The 18,906-nt window shown below is 48.8% G+C and overlaps 1 protein-coding gene across 6 annotated transcripts in view; it reads left to right on the top strand.

Annotated features, from left to right (window-relative positions):
- Positions 1-18,906, top strand: part of RIMBP2 (RIMS binding protein 2) — a 323,541-nt gene that overhangs the window by 192,494 nt on the left and 112,141 nt on the right. For 4 of the 6 annotated variants that reach the window (XM_054527741.1, XM_054527742.1, XM_054527745.2 and 1 more), the window contains one exon: positions 16,629-16,751. Coding sequence is in view for 1 of the 6 variants with exons in the window: in XM_054527740.1 (XP_054383715.1) it covers positions 838-840; positions 5,483-5,572; positions 16,629-16,751 (216 nt within the window). In the remaining 5 variants the exon portion in view is untranslated. Of the gene's footprint in view, positions 1-703; positions 841-5,482; positions 5,573-16,628; positions 16,752-18,906 lie in introns of all 6 variants that reach the window. The other 2 variants (XM_054527740.1, XM_054527746.2) reach the window with 2 other exon arrangements.

The raw sequence follows: 18,906 nt of genomic DNA, 5'->3' as shown, positions 1-18,906 counted from the left end.
TTAAATGACAGAGCTCTCTTTTTCTCACAGTCCTGGAGGCTGGAAGTCTAAGACCAAGGTGCTGGCTGATTTGGTTCCTGGTGCGAGCCGCTTCTTGACTTGCAGATGGCTGTTTTCTCACTGTGTCCTCACCCAGCCACGTAGTAGGTAGGGGACAGAGAGAGATGGAGGCAGAGAAACCCCCCCACACACAGAGAAATAGAGACAGAGAGGCAGAGACACAGAAACACAGACAGAGGGACATGGAGGCAGAGAGAGAGAGAGAGAGAAGGAGAAGCAGAGAAACAGAGACATGGAGACAGAGACAGAGAGGCAGAGAGACATAGAGCCAGAAAAATGAACAGAGAGAGAGACATAGAGCCAGAAAAATGAACAGAGAGATAGACATAGAGGCAGAAAGAAAAACGGAAACAAAGGCAGAGTGAGACTGAGAGAGAGGGGGAAAGAGAGGCAGGGAGAGAGACCAAGATCGTCCTCCCCTTAGAAAGCCCCGGACCGTATTGGATTAGGATCTTATGACCTCATGTAACCTTCCTTACCTCCTAAGAGTCCCATCTCTAAATAGAGTCACCCTGGGGGCTAGGGCTTCAAAGTACGAATTTGGGGAGATGCAATTCAGTCCACAGCAGGCAGGGAGACGGCCTCAGGCACTGTGGGCCATCCTCCATGGAAACCCACCTCCTCCTCCTCTCCCTGCACACAGGAAGTCCATGCCTCCCTGCACCTGCCCTCACCTCACCTGCACTTGGAGTCTGCACAAGTCCGGCTGCTTTTACACAGCGCCCCACCTGGAAGTCGAATTCCACCTGTAGATGTGTTTATTTTGGGAGGGAGCCCATGGTATGTGTGTTTTGAGTTAGTAGCCACCATATCCAAACAGGGATGTTTTAGATGGAAACCCGGTGTCCCAGCTCCTAAAGACACAGACAGCTGTCAGGGCCAGTTCCCTTCCCCACGTGGCACCCGCAGGAGGGACAGGGTCGCAGCTGCCCTCTAAGACTGGGGCCTGGGCTGGCCGGTTGCCACGTTCCCCGAACCTCTAGCACCTCTGGCCCTGTCCACCGAGTGTGTTACATGGCTCTCCCTGTGGGCAGTGGCGTTTGAAAGGCTTGCCTTGGCCCTTTTCCTTCCTCCCTCATCCTCATTAGAATTCACTTTTTGCCCATGATTTTGCAACACAGCAGCTAGAAAATCAAATAAGGCTATTCCTGTTTAATGTGTTAGTGGATATTAATGGATTAAAATATCTCCTTAACTGGCACGTTCCCAGCTGCCCTGGGAGGGGGATTTCAGGGACACGTGGTCCTAAGAGTCCTCACATCCAATCCCAGAACACTCTGGCGGGCATAAGTGGAAGTAAGGAAGTGCCCTTCCTTTTTGTGGCTGCAGACAATTAAATTCCACAGACTGTGTGTTTTGATTCTTACAGGGTAGGCTCTGTCTCATGAGGGTATCCACTGGCTGGGAAACCCTAAACCCTCTTTTGTGTGGCTCTAACCTCGAAGGACTGGAGACTGAAACGATTCCCGTTGCAATGCTTACGCGTCCTTCCCCGGAAAACAAAGCCATTACATTTCTGAAGAAGCAAGAAGATATCTGGAAGCTGGGTGTTCTCTTTTCACGATTGTTATTTCAGGTCACGAAGCTAAGACGGGGGTGGTGCCTACAGCTGGAGCTCAGAAAGTTCTCCCCGTCAGGGTCCCAGCAGTGTGGGAGTCATGGGCTTCCTGTCACTAGGCAGGGGGCGTGAGTTGTCACACTCGACCATTGGCACTCAGATGTGGTCAGTACTCAACAGCGTCAAAGCCCCACGATGGGGGACCCAGCAAGGGTGTCAGTTACATTGTGGTGTGGGACCGCGCGTGCATTTGTGTGATCTGAGGCACTGATGTGCTGGTGCCTCCCTCTAGGCTGTAGAAAAGCTTGTTACTCAGAGTGTCAGATTATATTAGACCCCCCACGCCCCCAATCCTCCTCTTCCTCCTCCTGGGGACTGTCACGGCTGGTGCCACCGGTGCCGGCTGCTGGAGGAACCTCGTTTTGTTGTGTTGCGATTCCAGGCCCACATCTTGGAGGCCTTCTGATCTCAAGCATGCAACCAGCACATAGGTGATCTGCATTTTGCTTGGTATTCCTGCAAAATTTCTTCAGTGGTGCTGATTGATTCAGAAAGGCTTGATTGGGGTAGTGTCCACCTCCCTGTGTGGACAGCTCTGGTAGCGCACAGGGTCAGTTATGAGGCCTTCCAGGTTAAGCCGTCTTGCCTTTCAGCATCTTCACAGGATCAGAAGGGTGAGCGGTAGGCGTTTTCTGATTTCCCCCCCAAGGCTTGCAAACACATGCATGTCAGGGTGGTATCCGTGCCTGCCACTGCAGGGAACAGTGTGGACCAATGCCGGCTTCCCTGCTGAGCTGCTTATGGAACCACACGTCCCCATGCCCACCTTTGGGCTTCTTCAGGGTAAGCATGGACAACGTGGGATGCTCATAGTCTGGCAAATAAAGTCTCATAGTATGAGGAGGCTCAATCTTGTACCTTTGCTGTTTTCTTTGTGCCTTTACCTGGCTGTCTGTGCCACTGAATGGGTTTCCTTTACCATCACAGTAGAGAGGGCTTTGGCATTTGGCTAAGTTTTTTGTGATTCTTGAAGTGTGAGGTAGGGGGTCGTTAGTTTCAAGTAGATCTCCCTGTGACTGGCTTTTTTTTTTTTTTTTTTTTTTTTTTTGAGACGGAGTTTCACTCTTGTTGCCCAGACTGGAGTACAATGGCGTGATCTCAGCTCACTGCAACCTCCACCTCCCAGATTCAAGTGATTCTCCTGCCTCAGCCTCCCGAGTAGCTGGGATTACAGGTGCCCACCACCACGCCTGGCTAATTTTTTTTTTTTTTTTTTGTAGTTTTAGTAGAGGCAGGGTTTCACCATGGCCAGGCTGGTCTTGAACTCCTGACCTCAGATGATCCCCCCGCCTCGGCCTCCCAGAGTGCTGGACTGGCTTTTTTAGGGTAGGGTGTGCCCAGTATAGTAAGTGGTATCTGAAGTACCTATTCACGCTTGGACCAATTTGGGAAGCTACATTGGAAAGAGATGAAGATGTTTCTCTCCCTTTGCATGGGGATATCATGGGTTGGTGTTTCCTGGACAGGATTTAGATCCTGAGCTTTTTTCCTGAAAAGATTGATTTCATTTCATCAGGATAAGCAACTGACCTTGAATCACTAAGATGGAATATAAATAAAATAAATAGATGTAAGCATTTCTGTAACCACCAGAAAATTTGGTGAAAGACCAGCCTTGTTTATCTTCCCTGTGCTCCTTTCTTGCAATTCACTCTTCCTAAATGCGATGCAGAGAGAGGTGGATGGCATGAACCAGGTGGCTGTGTGGTGGCAGAATGTGGAAGAGGCAGGCAGTCATTGCAATGCCTTCAGGAGGGAAGGGGCCACTTGTTTGAGCCTTGACCCTGTGCAGTAAGATGTGCTCTGTGTTCCGTGAGACTGACGTCCTTGAATCCTCACAACATCTGCTAGGTTTACAGCTTTTACCTCCTTAAGTCACAGAAAGTGCAGGGAGGCCAGGCAGCTTGTCCAAGGTCATGTTTAAGGAGAGCTCCCATTTGTATTTAGGCAAGTTGACCTCAGAACCCATAATCTAACCCCTATTTCAAATGTCTCTTGTTCTCAAATTCTCTGAGCTATTGCTGCCTTAGTTTACCTTGGGGCATGTCGGCCTCTGAGGTCAGCAGCCAGGTGTTTCGATTAGTACACCCATCCCATCCCCTTAAGACCTCCAGGGATTCCCCCATGTGGGACATGCTGAAGAGTCTGCAGTTCTCTCAAGCAACCAGTGTGGGACTACATTATGATCTGCTTTACTTGAGAAAGGCAGCAATAAATGTTATGCCATCCAGACCATCTCAGAAGACAGAAGGGAATTGCTCCATTATCAATCACTTTCCCTAAGGTTGGGGGATCATTGTTTCCCAGAACAAAGCACCACTGTCTTTTATGTTTGGGTTCCTTCGCTGTGTTTTATTGCTGTGAAAATGTAGCTACCACAGAGTAGCGGAGCTCATTATGACTGTGGCTAAGAAAAAAGGAAGGTTGACTGAAAAATGGAAGCTGAAAATGGCCAGGAGGAGCCTCTCTCCTAGTGGGAAGTGTTGAAACTATGTGATTTCTTGCTGCTTTTCTGATGTGTGTTCGGAGCCTAGACTCTGAGCACTTGAAATATTGTAACAGAGATGAACCAGATCAATTCAAGATGTGGGTGTCCCACCAGTATTAATTTATTTAGGGTGTGAACAGAGAACAAACTTGAACAATTGGGAAAAAGAGAAGTTCTCAGCTTGACAGCTGGTAGCTGGTGTGGTTCCAGCTGCCTTCCACTGTGAGTCATTGATTATCCCTTCTGCTTCTCTTCCTTTTGGAATGGATGTCATTCCTTCTTTTAGGATTCTCAACTTATTGAAGTCCTTTTCAGATTGCTTTATTATTTTTATTTCCTCTGAAGTAAATTCATCCTGATTATTAATTTTGTGGGATCTCTTTAGTAGGGTTAGTTCTCTTTATGTGTTCTGGAATTTCTCTTTTCAGACTCATCTTGAATGAGAGATTCTTAATCCCATCTCTGTGCTCACTCTCCCTGTCTTACCTATTTGTAGTTACTGTACCACACCCTAGGTGCTCTCAGTCTTGAATTAGATTTTATTATTGGCAGCTCCGAGTTCCTGTGCCATGGTGATAGTAGAGAGTAAGACAAGTCCTAAAACTGAACCTAAAAATGGGTCTTCTCCCTCTTGCCTCTCTAGGTGCATGACCCCATAAAAGCTGTGGCTCTAGGCAGAGGTGATGGAGTATTTTTAGCTTTCTTTGGGGGCTTAACTGTTGCCTCGGGTCATGTGGTGACCTTAGTTCATGTCTCTTGTCTTATGTGGAATACATTGAATCTTGGATATCTTGAAAAAGCTGGACTCTTAATTCTCCCTGCCTATTTTTGGACTCTGAATCTAGAAGGTTCCAGAAGTTCCACTCACCACATTGTGTTCTAGCCATTTAGTCCTTAGAAAGCTTTATCTTATTTTTGAGTGGCTAAATATTTCTAAACTTTCTGTCTCTATTTATTGTGGCTGTATGTTTGGAGCAATGTTCATGGGAAAAGGGATGGGTCAAAGCTTATGAGCAACTCCAATTGGCGAGAAGTTCCGTTGCTTTTTTAGGACACAGACACTAACTGATTAATATGTATTATTGTATTATATTCTAATCATCGTATAATATAACATGATTGCCTTTTGTAGATTTGGAAACTTATGGTTTGGAAAAAAGAGAGAAATCAGTCCCAACTCATACACAGCTTATGGATTGCAGAATCAGTGCTCAACCTTGGGTCTCAATACCACACTGGAGCTCCTAACCACTGCACTCTACCAAGTCTCTAAACACGGGGGGAACCTTCTCACATGTCCTTTCCTTTTGTCCTAGGAAAATGAACTGAAGGATGCCACCCAGGGAGACTATCGCCTGAGATCCCATCATGCAGGCCTTCCCACAAGGGCCTGGCAGCATGACAAGGTAGCTGATACCACTGTCCACAGACCATCTGGGGCCCTGGAGGGAGGGGGCTGGGCCAGGGAGGAACAACTGGGAAGGGGCAGGGAAGAATCACTGAACACCAATGTGAAGGTGGCCTGAGAGGCTGAGCCAGGTTTCTCTCACTTCTTCACATGACGAGCACGTGAGACACCCAGTGATGTCTCATCCACTGTCTGCTGGTTATCTCTGCTTGGAAGTCTATCAGGCACCTGTATCTTTAACAGCAAGGCAGAACAAATCCTTTGGTGCCCAATCTCTCAAACCACTTTCTCCCCAGTGAATGGTGTGGCCACTCCTGGTTGCCTGAGCCTCCATGATGGGGCTTCCTGGGCACTGCTCTTTCTTCATCTGAATCTAACTCCCTGCTTGAGTCTGTTTTCTGTTGTTTATAACAGAATACCTGAAACTTGGTACTTTATAATGAAAAGGAATCTATTTCTTAAGCTATGAAGGCTGAGAATCTAAGGTTGAGGGGCTGCATCTGGTGAGGACCTTCTTGCTGATGAGGACTCTGCAGGGTTCCAAGGTGGTATAGGGCATCCCATGGCAAGGGGGCTCAGTGTGCTCACATACCAGCTCAGGGCTCTCTTCCTCTTCTTATTAAGCCAGTAGTTCCACTCCCCTGATAACCCATTGGTCCATTAACACATTAATCCATTAATCCATGAATGGACCTATCCATTCATGAGGGCAGAGTCCTCATGATTCAGTCACCTCTTAAAGGCCCCACCTCTCAGTACTGCCCTGTTGAGGATTAAGTTTCCCACACATGAAATTTGGAGGATGCATTCAAACCATGGAGCATACCAACCAGCCACCTCAGTGCCAGATGTGCCCCAGCTTTCCTCCCCTCGTCTGCACTGTGGTCATCTTCTCTTTCCCAGATGCTAAAGCCATTTCCTAACTGGCCTGTCTAGCTCCCTTGTCATCCTGTGGTCTTTTCCCTACGGCAACTGGAGTGATCTTGTGATGCCCTCTGGATCATGCAATCCTCTGACCCTTCCAATGCCTTCCACAAATAAAACTGAGGCTTCTCCCTGTGGCTGCCATCCTGTCCATCTTGCTACCTCCCGTCCACCTCTGACTTACTTTTGTTCCTTGGATCCCTAAGCTTGTCTCAGCATTTGATGGTTGTCTCTGCTTAGAACACTCCACTCCATCATCAACAACTGGGAGCTTCTTGCCTTTCAAGCCTCAGGTTATGCATCCCTCCTGGTGAGGATTCGTGGCTCTAACGTCCACTCTAACGGCCCTCCCTCCATCCCTTTTTTCTCTATGTGACAACCCCTGTTTTCATGTTCTTTGTATCTTTTCTTGCTATCTTAGTCTATCACGGGTCTTCACTTATGTGTCTGTCTGTCTCCTACGAGAATGTGGGCTTGGGATTGCAGAGAGCTTTGCTGTCACATCCATGACGGTCTCTCCTGTACCTTCAAAGGATGCATAGTAGGTGCTCAGTCAACATCTATTGAATGATGGGTTGTTTTAAGCTGTTAATTTTGCAGCTTTGCCAATGCATATTTCAAGGAATAACTGAGTTCTAGTGATTAAATATAAAACTTAGAGGTGTCTTGATTTGACATTTATTTTCTTGCCTTCTTGTTTAGCCATTTTTTAAAGGTATGTTTTTCAGGAAATTACAAGTGTTGATGAGGATGTAGGGAAACTGGAATCCTGCACATTGTTGCTGGGAATGTAAAATGGTGCAACCACTATAGAAAACAGTATGGAAGTCCCTCAAAAAATTAAAAATAAAATTGCATATGATCCAGCAATCCCAATCCTGGTATAAGAATTGAAAAGGCAGTCAGGCGTGGTGGCTCATACCTGTAATCCCAGCACTTTGAGAGGCTGAGGCGAGTGGATCACCTGAGGTCAGAAGTTGGAGACCAGCCTGGCTAACATGGCAAAACCCCATCTCTACTAAAAATACAAAAATTAGCCAGGTGTGGTGGTGCATGCTTGTAATCCCAGCTACTTGGGAGGCTGAGGCAGGAGAATCGCTTGAACCTGGGAGGTTGAGGTTGCAGTGAGCCGAGATCATGCCATTGCACTCCAGCCTGGGCAACAGTGCGAAACTGTCTCAAAAAAAAAAATTGAAAAGGAGGGTCTCAAATAGATATATGTACATGTTACAAATTTATAGTAGCCAAAAGGTGGAAATAATTCCCATTTCCACTGATGGATGAGTGAATAAACAACATATGGCATATGTGTCCAATGGAATATTACTGACCCTTGAAAAGGAAGGAAACTCTGACACATGCTACTGCATGGATGAACCTTGGGGACATTTTGCTAAGTGAATAAGCCAGTCCCAAAGGGCAAACACTGTTTGATTCCACTTACATGAGGCTCCTAGAGTCATCAGAGCCATAGAGTAGCATGGAGGTGCCAGGGGCTGGGTAGAGGGGGATAGGGAGGTGCTGTTCAATGAAGACACAGTTTCAGTTGGGGAAGAGGAAGAGAGTTCTGGAGATGGGTGGTGGTGGTGGTGATGGTTGTAGAACAGTGCGAATGTCCTTAATGCCACTGAAGTACCTACGTGTAAAATAGTTAAGATGGTAAATTTTATGTAATGTGTATTTTATCATAATTTTACTTAAAAAGGTGTGTTTTAGGCCGGGCACAGTGACTCACTCCTATAATCCCAGCACTTTGGGAGGCCGAGGCGGGCGGATCACGAGGTCAGGAGATCGAGACCATCCTGGCTAACACGGTGAAACCCCGTCTCTACTAAAAATACAAAAAAATTAGCCAGGTGTGATAGCAGGCGCCTGTAGTCCCAGCTACTCTGGAGGCCGAGGCAGGAGAATGGCATGAACCTGGGAGGCGGAGCTTGCAGTGAGCCAAGATCACACCACTGCACTCCAGCCTGGGCGACAGAGCAAGACTCTGTTTCAAAAAAAAGTGTGTCTTAATATATCCTGACCCTCCAATTAGTATGCTTTCCCCATTTTTCCACCAGCCCCCACTTTCCAAACCTACACTTGCAGGAAAGGCTCTGCTAAACTCACTCACACTGAGGTCTGAATGCATCATAAGGCTTAGTGACTCTCTTAGGCCAGGAGTATTTTTCTTCAAATAGGAGGAAAAATATAAAAAAGATGGTGTTTCAGGCCTCCAGTGCAGGCTGACGACAGGGCTGGTAGGGAGCTGGGCGCAGGGAGGTTGGATCCTGGGATGGCATTCTTCCTACGACTAAAATAGCTGCATGTGTACACGTTCCACTCCTGAGCTGGGCTCCTGCACCTGGAGAGGCAATGCCAGCTGTCGGGGGACGGGGGTGCCGGAGCTGAGCCCTGCAGGCATTGACCAGGCCAGCAAGGGCCGGTGGAGGTGGGGGTCCCAGCGCTCAGCCCTCACAACAGAGGCAAAGGCCTCCTTTCCTGGATGGCTGGTGGTGCTGCTTGACATCCCTGCTCCCCGCAGGATTCAAACCGTTTTGTTTGCTTGAGGTTTGAATTTCTCCCCCTGCTGTCTTCTCAGCTTGGCCTTTTAAACAAGGCTGCAAGGCACAGGAAATGAGCTGGCCTTTGCTTCTGCTTCTCATGGGTGTCTGAGGGAGCCCAACAGCTTGGACAGGAATAGCAGTGCTTTGAGAGAGGCAGCAGGGGCACCCCAGGTCTGTCCTGCAGCCTGCTTTGCGGAGCTTGGCTTTCCTTCCAAGTGCCTGGGCCGGCTACCTGCATGGGAGGCATTGAGGGAGTAGCAGTCCCCAGAGACTGTTTCTTGGGCCGAGCATCTTTGTGGTAGCTGGGGAGGCTGAAGGTGTGGGGGTGAGTTTGTGCTGATGGAAGCATTCAACTGTCCCTCTAGACTCATGGGTAGGCTTGTCAACGCAGACCTGCAGAAACACCAGTGCCCTTCTGGATCCCTGGAGACACTTGGGGAACAGCAATTCCCCTATCTGATTCTTGCTTGGAATTGCAAAATGCTTTTCAGTAGCACTGATTAAGAGACGGAAATTAATTCTCAGAGCTCTTAATTATGAATGCAAAGAGACTGCAGTGTCAGCATTTTTCCCTGTGCGGAAATGATTGGTTCTTAGGTGCAAACTGTGGTACTGGGCTTTCTGGAGTGTTGAATTGGATTCTCTTAGGCAGGCAGCCTTGTGGGAGGAAACCGATGAGCTGGGATCCAAGACATAGTGCAAAGAATATGCTTGATGCCTTTGAAGCTGCAAAGCTAACCTTTTGTTGATTTCAGAAAAATAATTCAAATTTCTTCTCTGTTTGGGTTAGGAGGTGCCTGTTAAGCTCCCTCCTCCCCGCACTGGGCCGCTGTTCCTGTAGCAGGTCTGAGGATCAAGGTTTTCATCACATTGAGTATCTGATGCCAAATATTTCAAGCTTCTCTTCCACCTGGTGCCACTGTTGCTGCCACAAGAATCTATTTTGAAATAGAAATGAGTCCAGTGTCTGGATCTAAGTGAAGAACAGTTCACTCTCACGAGATTTTTTTAGAGAATAAAATCCAGTCCAGTATCTGGATCTGATGCCCAGATCAGATCCAGACATTAATGTGCTGTTGTGTTTGTGTGTGGTGAGCAGGTCTTGGAGAATCACTCAAACCCTCTTAGTACCTGACATTCTGGAGCCGGGCACTAGTAGGTCATTAAGTTCATGACCTAAGAGCACATGCTGTAGCATGGGTCAGAATTTCCTACAACCTAGGGAATCCTCTCACCTTCTGGCCAGAAACCCAAAAGGTTGTAGAAGTATAGGCACAGCTAGGAAACACTGGTATGAGATGGCAACCATGCAACTTACTAGCAATTTCCCTCTTTAAACATTTTTTTTCCTAGTAAAAAAAATTATGAAAGTTTAAAAGGATGACACACATAGACATTTGGGATTCGTGAGGCTTAGTTTTTGACTGAAAGGTGAGTGTCCAGCCCAGGGTTGCAGCTGAATATTATTCTCTAAAAAATAATCTCGTAAGAGGGAACTGTTGTTCATCTTGCATTTAATCAGGACAAAGGAAGAATCGTCTGGGCTCCTAACCTGGAACATCTGGGACGTTTTTTCTTTGGTTATGTGTCTTAGTGAAAATCTCTGAGTCATCTTTGTCACTCTGAGTTCACTTTCTCCTTTAGTAGGAGACTGATTTGGCCCTTGAGAACATCCAGGAGACTGTTCTAGTCCAGGAGCAATGGGACAGGGACCCAGGCCGGGTGCGGTGGCTCACGTCTGTAATCCCAGCACTTTGGGAGGCCGAGGCGGGTGGATCACCTGAGGTCAGGAGTTTGACACCAGCCTGGCTAACATGGGGAAACCCCGTCTCTACTAAAAATACAAAAATTGGCTGGGCATGGTGGAGTGTGCCTGTAATCCCAGCTACTCGGGAGGCTAAGGCATGAGAATCACTTGAACCCAGGAGGTGAAGGTTGCAGTGAGCCAAGATCATGCCACTGCACTCCAGCCTGGGTGACAGAGTGAGGCTCTCTCAAGAAAAAAAAAAAAAAAAAAAAAGTGATGGACTTTGAGGCAGAGACCTTGATGCAGTGGGGATCCCAGCACCCCTATATTGTGCTCAGCCAGAGGCCAGGGCATTTGTCAACCAAGGACCCATCCACCAAGACTCCTGGCACGAGCTGGGCTGCAAAGCCCAACCACATGCAGAAGAAACTGCTAGGCTCTCTTCTGGGCTACCGGCCCCAGGTGCCAGCATTTGAGTGGCCCATTGGAGCCAATATTTATCGTGTTTTAATTTAGTGGCATCAGTCCTCTATCCAGGTAGGATCAGTGGCTGCTGAATTAGAGAATGCCCCCTTCTCCAGGTTTATTAGCTGGGGTTATTTCCAGCTGCCCCTCACAGAAGCCTGAGCTTGGTGGGTTTCATACAAAGGGCACTATTGTGCTCAGGAAGCCCAGAGGTGGTGACCCTGGCCAGAGGCAGCTGCCTGGAGAAGGAGCCAGGGCCCGGGGGCTCCTGTCCAGCAGAGACGTGTGTGGAGGGTGGCTTCCATGACACCGAGACAGGTGGTATTCCATCTCGAAGGATCGCATCCCCACTGTGGCGGGAGGAAGAGGGGCTGAAGCTTTTCTCACGAAGCTCTGTTTCGTGAAAGGTCATTGTCCTCTAGAGATTTCTGCTCCAGGTTCATCAGAACCATGTCACAGACAGTCTCAGTCTGGTCCCAGCAGGAGAGAGATGGCACATACTCCAAAAGCAATTGAGGAGGGTTGCTAAGCATTCTTAGGGAGGTACAGGCAGGGTTAGGGGAGCCAGCGGGGTGACTGAAGCCCTGGGGGCTGCACCAGTAGAGGAGGTGACAAACCTTGACTTGGGGGGATAGGGAGGGGTGGGGCCCACCTCACTGTGGCTTAGGGCTTTCCAGGGACAGATGCCAGTTGTTGGTGTACAGTGACAATTCGACGCATGCTCGTGGTAATGAGGACTGCTGTCTAGCTGATTTCTGCATCAGTTGCCTATTGCTGCTGTGACAAATTCCCACAAGCACGCCATCGTGTCTCACCGCTCTGGAGGTCTTAAGTCCTAAAGTCAAGATGTCAGCAGGCCTGTGTGCTTTCCTGAGGCTCTGGGGGAGAGTCTCTCCTCTTGCCTTTTTTTGGCTTCCTTCCCTGATCTTCAAAGCTGGCAGCAGAGCATCATCTAAGCTCTCTCTTTTTTGTCTCTGACTCTGCTTTTCCTGATAAGGGCTCTGTGATTACGTAGAGCCCATCTGGATAACCCCGGTGCTCTCCCGCTCTCAGGACCCTCCACGCAATCCCATCTTCAGGGTCCATTCTGCCGCAAAAAGTGATATATTCACAGACTTTAGGAATTTGGATGTGGACATCTTTGTGTGGGGCCGTTATTCAGCCATTATACATCCAGGAAATCAGTCTCTTCGGTTCTCCCTCCCCTCTCCTTGTCCACACACCCTCTCCTCCTCGTTGCGAACCAGAGCCGTGGCCTTCATCATTCTGGTAAACAAAAAGATGACACTATGGGAAATTTTAAGTCAAAGAAATGCAAAACCATAATTGTGGCATGAGACGAGGTCCACAAAAGAGTAAATATCGGCCGGGCGAGGTGGTTCACATCTGTAATTCCAGCACTTCGGGAGGCCGAGGTGGGCAGATCACTTGAGGTCAGGAGTTCAAGACCAGCCTGGCCATCATGACAAAACCTTGTCTCTCCTAAAAATGCAAAAATTAGCCAGGCATGGTGGTGTGCACCTGTAACCCCAGCTACTTGGGAGGCTGAGGCATGAGAATCCTTTGAACTCAGGAGGTGGAGGTTGCAGTGAGCTGAGATTGCATCACGGCACTCCAGCCTGGCGACAGAGCGAGACTCCATCTCAAAAAAAATATAAAGAGTAAATGTCATTGGCTTGCCCCCAAGGTCCTCCATGGACTCTGCCTGGGCTCTTCACCTTCCTCCAAGAACTTTTTTTCTTTTACTTTGCTTATTAGCATCACCTTAAGGTCAACAGACCCATTTGTTCTTCCAACATTATTGCCTTCTGTTAAGTCACTGCAATTGCCACCATATTGTCCACTGCAGAAACACAGTATTTCCACTCTACTGTGTTAAATTTAGCTCCTTTTAGCTCTATTGTGGGACAAATAGGATTTAGGGGCCAGCTGGACTCCAGCTTCTGGCCACCGTTTGTAACGTACCTGTGGGAGAATGCATTCCGGTGCTTGGTAATTTCTTTCCAGGTTCACACTGGAATGGCAGCCTGTCTGCAGGTTGGAGGTTGTCTGTTCTTGACCAAAGCACTGGATGCTGCCCCTTAGAGGGCAATTCCTTACTGTCCAGTGCTCTTATAAAAAGCTGGATAATAAATGCATCTTCATACTGGGTTCTACACATGGAGCCTGAAACCCAAGTTGGCTTCTCTGTGAAACGTGAGTCTGAATCGATTCCTCCCCAAACCAGAAACTCCTTATGTAGGGAGCCTCTGAGCCCTCATGTTGCTTCTGGGTGTAATGGTTTTTTCTTTGGAGATTTTACCCATCAGGGTCACAATAGCAAATACACAGCACTTGCAAACTGGAGGATGGAGCAGAATTTAGAAAAGAAAGTACTAACAAAGGTGCGGGTGCTGTTGCCGGGGCGGGGAGGCAGGGGGCGCAGGCAGGACACCTGCAAAGGAGGTTGGGAGTCTGAGACCAGCAGAGGCCGGGGGCCGTGGCCACCTGCTATGGGTACAGGGAGAAAGGTGTGGGAGAGGCCCTCCCCATAGAAGGACACTGTTGAGGGTTACCCCAGTTCCACCACCCAGTGGGAGGACTTGCAGGGCTCAGTGTACAGCTGCCCTCAGGGCTGTGACTTATTACAGCAAAAGGACACACAGCACAGGTGGCAAAGGGAGAGGGCACACAGAATGAAGCTGGGGGAGACCAGGTACAGGCTCTCCAGGTTGTCTCCCAAGAGGTTTCCCAAGAATCACACAGGATGCTTAGTGGACCCACAGCTGCAAGCTGTGATGTGTGTGAAATGTCATCTGTCAGGGAAGCCCATTAAAGACTCAGCAGCGGGAGTTTTTATGGGGGCCTGGTCACACGGGCACTCTCTGTCCAGCACATACCGAAATTCCGACTCCCAGAAGGAAAGGTGTTCAGTATAAACCATTGTTCAAGAGGCCTAGATGTGGTAAGCCACCCTAATCAATTAGGGAAGGTAGGAATTCTCCCCAAATCCCGGTTCCCAGGCCTCCAGCCAAGGGCCAGGCTCGCCAGCAGCCTTTCTAAGGGGAGCAGCTCAGGGTAATCCCTGCAGGCTGGTGGGGAGGGCCGGGGGCCGGGGGTCATGCTGATCCATTGTTTCTTGATCATGTCTTCCACTGGGCAAGCCTGATTAGAAGCCGGATGGTGCGGGGGGTGCAGGCCATGAGGATGAGCCTCTCGGGACACAAAGGGGGATGGATGACGGTGGGGCCTGGGTCTGGGAGGGCTGACAGCAATAGTCCACCCAGGAGCCAGGTTCACCTTTCCATTCTTGGAAATTTCCTCAACACCATTCCATTCAGTACAAAAATCTTGCTCAACCACTGACTCCCTGCCTGGCGGTCCTCTGGGCTCTGATGATGGGAAATTACAAGGCAGAAGAAAACTTCTGTCTGGTGACACTTCTGTTCCAATGAGGAGCAGCCACAGGAAGAAGGCAAACAGCCGCAGAGGACAGTGCCGAGCACACGTGGACACCAAAGCATGGTGGTGTGGGAGGGAGGGGCATGGAGGCAGGGGGGTGAAGGCAAGGGTTTCGTCACCTTGCAAGGGTTGGGAAGGCCTGTCTGAGGTGACACCTAATGAGAAGGAGCCAGACCTGAGCAGACTGGGGCAGGGCGGGGTAGAGATCTGCAGGCAATGGAATCAGCAGGTGCAGGGGCCCCGGGGTGGGAAGAAGCTTGGCCTGTTTAAGGGACAGAAGGAGGCCAGGGTGTCCCCAGCATCATGGCGACAGGGTAGCAGGTGGGTAGGACTTTTACACCACCAAGGAGTTTGGATTTTATCCTAATCTTTGTGGAAACCACAGAAGGTTTCAAGCAGGGAGAGGCAAGATCTGGCAGATATTTCAGAAAGATGGTGCTGGTCGCTGTGTGAAACTGAATTGAGGAGCATTCAAGCATGACCCTCAAGTCCTAATGTTCTTGAACAGCTAGGATGCAAGAGGTGATGCTTTCTGCAAACCTGCACCCCAGGGTATTGAGGTTCAGAAGTGAGGATGGTTTAGTTCAAATAGGTCATGACATTTTCACCGGGGGCATTTGGATTATTTCTCTAAGTTCGTTGCCTGATAACATCACGTTGCAGCAAAATGGCATTAAAATATTCCTTCGAATGAGACCTCTCTACGACCTCTTAGTAACAGCTTTCCTGTAACCCTGTTCCTATTTGGGAATGCCAAGTGGGTGCCTCCCTTTCCTTTGGTGCCCCAGAAGTTGTCAGGTTAAACTAACACTCAGTACAGAAAGTATTTGAAACAGAAAGGACTTCTGCAGCTGAAAAGCGTGACATTATGTTAGTCTGTTATTGAAGCCGTAATTCACATCATAACACTTGAGGAGGAGGAGAAGAAATTACAAGGCTGCCGTTGGGTTAAAATATGTTGCCTCCACAATGAAAATGAATGGGAAAGGAACCACGGTGACTTCTTTCGTTGACAGCATCCCCTTACCTGTTTTGCAGAGGAGAGAGACTGAACATGGCACCTGCCTTCCCAATAAGCTTGTAGCTTGGCCCTGGGGGTTGTGGCCTGAGAATGGAATTTATGTGGTTTTTGGGTTTATTGGGGGAATGCATTCCAGTTCATGTGGAATTTCATTGGCATTTTTATTCACTTTTAAGATGAGGTAAAATTTTTAGACAAGAATAAATATGCTTAGACAGTGGGAAAACACTTGTATCTGTTAGGGCTCTCATAGTTACAGGGGACAGACGATTCAAATTGGTGTAAGCAAACAAGGAGAATCTATTGGTCCAAGTGACTGAAAAGGAAAAGACAATTAGCTTCAGGCTCAGCTTCATCTGGGTGCTCAAATGATGCCGTGGGGATCCTGCTTTTCCCTCTGTGTCTCTCTGTGTTTATCTCATTGGCTCTGTTCTCAGATGGGTTCTTCCCTCGTGACGGCAAAGGCCACAGTAGTTCCAGCTTTTTGTCTTTAACTTTCCAAGTCCAGTGGGCAAAAGGGAGAGCTCTTCTAGGTTCCTATACAAGTGCAAGATCTCATTCCCCCAGAATGCAATTGGGTCATGTGACTTCCCCAACCAATCACCACATCCAGGGGATGAGATTACACTGATTGGCCAGGCCTGTGACACATTTGCAACCCTGAACCAATCACTGAGGCTGTGGTGGAGGTGGGAAGGAGGAAGACGGAGGTCGTCTGCTGATTGGCCAGCCCTTGGTCATGTGTAGTGACCCCTAGTAGGAGTGGACCCAGTCCACGATGGAGAAGGAGGGAGGGAAGGATCCTCTAAGAGGAAATTGAAGATTTTGCTCCTAAAGAGGAAGCAATGGATACCAGCTCTTAGTCATGTTGTGATAACCTCCTTGTCTCCATCCCTTCCGCTTGCAGGTGAAGGCAGAGTATGTGCATCTCAACCACCCGCTCACCCTCGTGACCAGAGAGCGCGATTTGGCCGTGAAGGAGAAACACCAGCTCCAAGCCAAGCTGGAGAACCTAGAACAGGTCCTGAAGGTAAGCTGGCTTTCTGCATTTGGGACCGCTTCTGCTCTTTGTGAGGTCGGTGTGAGGAAGGAGGGGCTGCAGGACCCCCGAGCAGAAGGTATGTAAAGCTCCTTTGGAAGCCATCATCCACATTCAGAGATGTTGGGGCTGTTTTTCCCCCTTTTGTGGTATAAAAAGCAATAAATAACAAAATTCCAGTGTTTCTGGAAGCAATCCCGTAAAGCCAATTATGCATTTCCATTTCTTAGGATGTTAAACACAGCTGAGCTATGCAGTGGCAGGCACACCGCTCCTGAATGGAAATGGAGTCTGCCTACGTTAAAGACCAGAGGTGGCTACAGTGGGTTTCAAACTTCAGGAATTTTAAGCTGCTCCTCAGACGTTTAATGACCTTTGTTATAAAGAGGATAGCTAAACCAGAACCTTGCTCTATCAGGGTACAGGTAACTGGATGTTCCTCATGCATTCCTGATGAGCTGAGCTCTCCTTCAATATTTAGCCAGTGGGTTGATTTGCTATTGATGCCACTGAGTTAAGCTGAATGAATTTTTTCCCCAAGTGTTAAAATTTGATTGGATTCTCATTCTGGGAAACATTTTTTTACAAAAATAAAAAAATAATCATCTCCAGTTCTATGATCCAGTACATATATTACTGGGGTCATTTGCATTTCACAATTACAGAAAACAGGATTAGGCTGCATCCGCAAATACTCTTTAAATCAAGAAGTGATTTTACCTCCATCTGTAGCCTCTTTGGGGAAGCGTTTGGAGCTCTGAGGGGAGCCTCTGGGTAGTTGCCAGGGATGATGGAGATAGGGGGTGGGGATGAGGAGTGACCCCTCCAGGGATAGTGGTGGCGGGAGTGGAGGGGGTGGGGGATGGGGGCAAGGAGTGACCCCTCCAGGGATAGTGGGAGGGGAGTGGAGGGGGTAGGGGATGGGGATGAGTGACCCCTCCAGCGATGATGGGGGGGAGTGGAGGGAGTGGGCGTTGGGGATGAGGAGTGACCCCTCCAAGGATAGTGGTGGGGAGACTGGAGGGGGTGGGGGTTGGGGATGAGGAGTGACCCCTCCAGGGATAGTGTTGGGGGGAGTGGAGGGGGTGGGGGTTGGGGATGAGGAGTGACCCCTCCAGGGATAGTGGTGGGGGGAGTGGAGGGGGTGGGGGGGTGGGGATGAAGAGTGACCCCTCCAGGGATGGCGGTGGGGGGAGTGGAGGGGGTGGGGGATGGGGGGGTTGGGGATGAGGAGTGACCACTAAGGCGTATGAGGTTCTTTTTGGAGTGATGAAAATGTTCTTGAGTTAGATGGTAATAATGGCTGTAGAACTTTGTGAATGTGCCAAAACCATGGGGCATTGCACACTAAAATGGTGACCTTTATGGCATGTGGATTCCATCTCAATTAGAAAAGAATGATTCCATCTCAATTAGCAAAGAAAGATGCCCTGTTCTCTGACTACCGGCACTGAATGTGAACCAAGCTGGTCCTGCGGTTCTCAGCAAGCTCACCATCCTGCTTCTCACTGTGTGCTCTAAGTTTTCAGGATGTAACCCTCAAGAGAGGAGGTGCTACCACATAATTCTTTAAGCAGCTGCCTCGATGACTGACTGTGAGTTTTCTGAGGGCACACACCGTGACTTATCCAACCCTCTGCCTTTAGTGCCTGGGACACACGTTCAGGGCTTAGTGAATTTAATGGAAGGTGTGCCGTGAATCCCTGGGAGGAAGGAGCTTAGCGGAGAGTCTTCTGGATTAAAAAGCCATGAAAGATGGTTCTCAGTGGGGCCAACTTGTCCTCCAGGGGATATTTGGCAATGTCTGAGGACACTTTTGATTGATATGACTGGGGAAGGGGAGGCCAGGGATGTAAAACCCTCTCCCACGCGCAGATCCATGCAGATCAGTCTCCCACAGCAGATTATCACCTAGTCCCACGTGTCAGTGGTACTGAGCTCAGAAACCGTGTGTCTTTTTCTTATCACTGCTGTAGCAAGTGACCCCACAGTGTCTCGGTGGCTTAAAGTGACGTAGTCATATTTTCTTAACAGTTCTGGAGGTCGGAAGTCTGAGATGAGCCTCACAGGGCTACAATCTGGTGTTGGCAGGACTGCGTGCCTTTCTGAGCTTTGGGGAGAATTCATTCCTTGTCTTTCCAGCTGC

Source organism: Pongo abelii, chromosome 10 (genome assembly GCF_028885655.2).
Source record: "Pongo abelii isolate AG06213 chromosome 10, NHGRI_mPonAbe1-v2.0_pri, whole genome shotgun sequence".
Lineage (NCBI taxonomy): Eukaryota > Metazoa > Chordata > Mammalia > Primates > Hominidae > Pongo > Pongo abelii.
The sequence above is the reverse complement of the archived record's forward strand: the minus strand, read 5'-3'. Positions and strand labels throughout refer to the sequence as shown.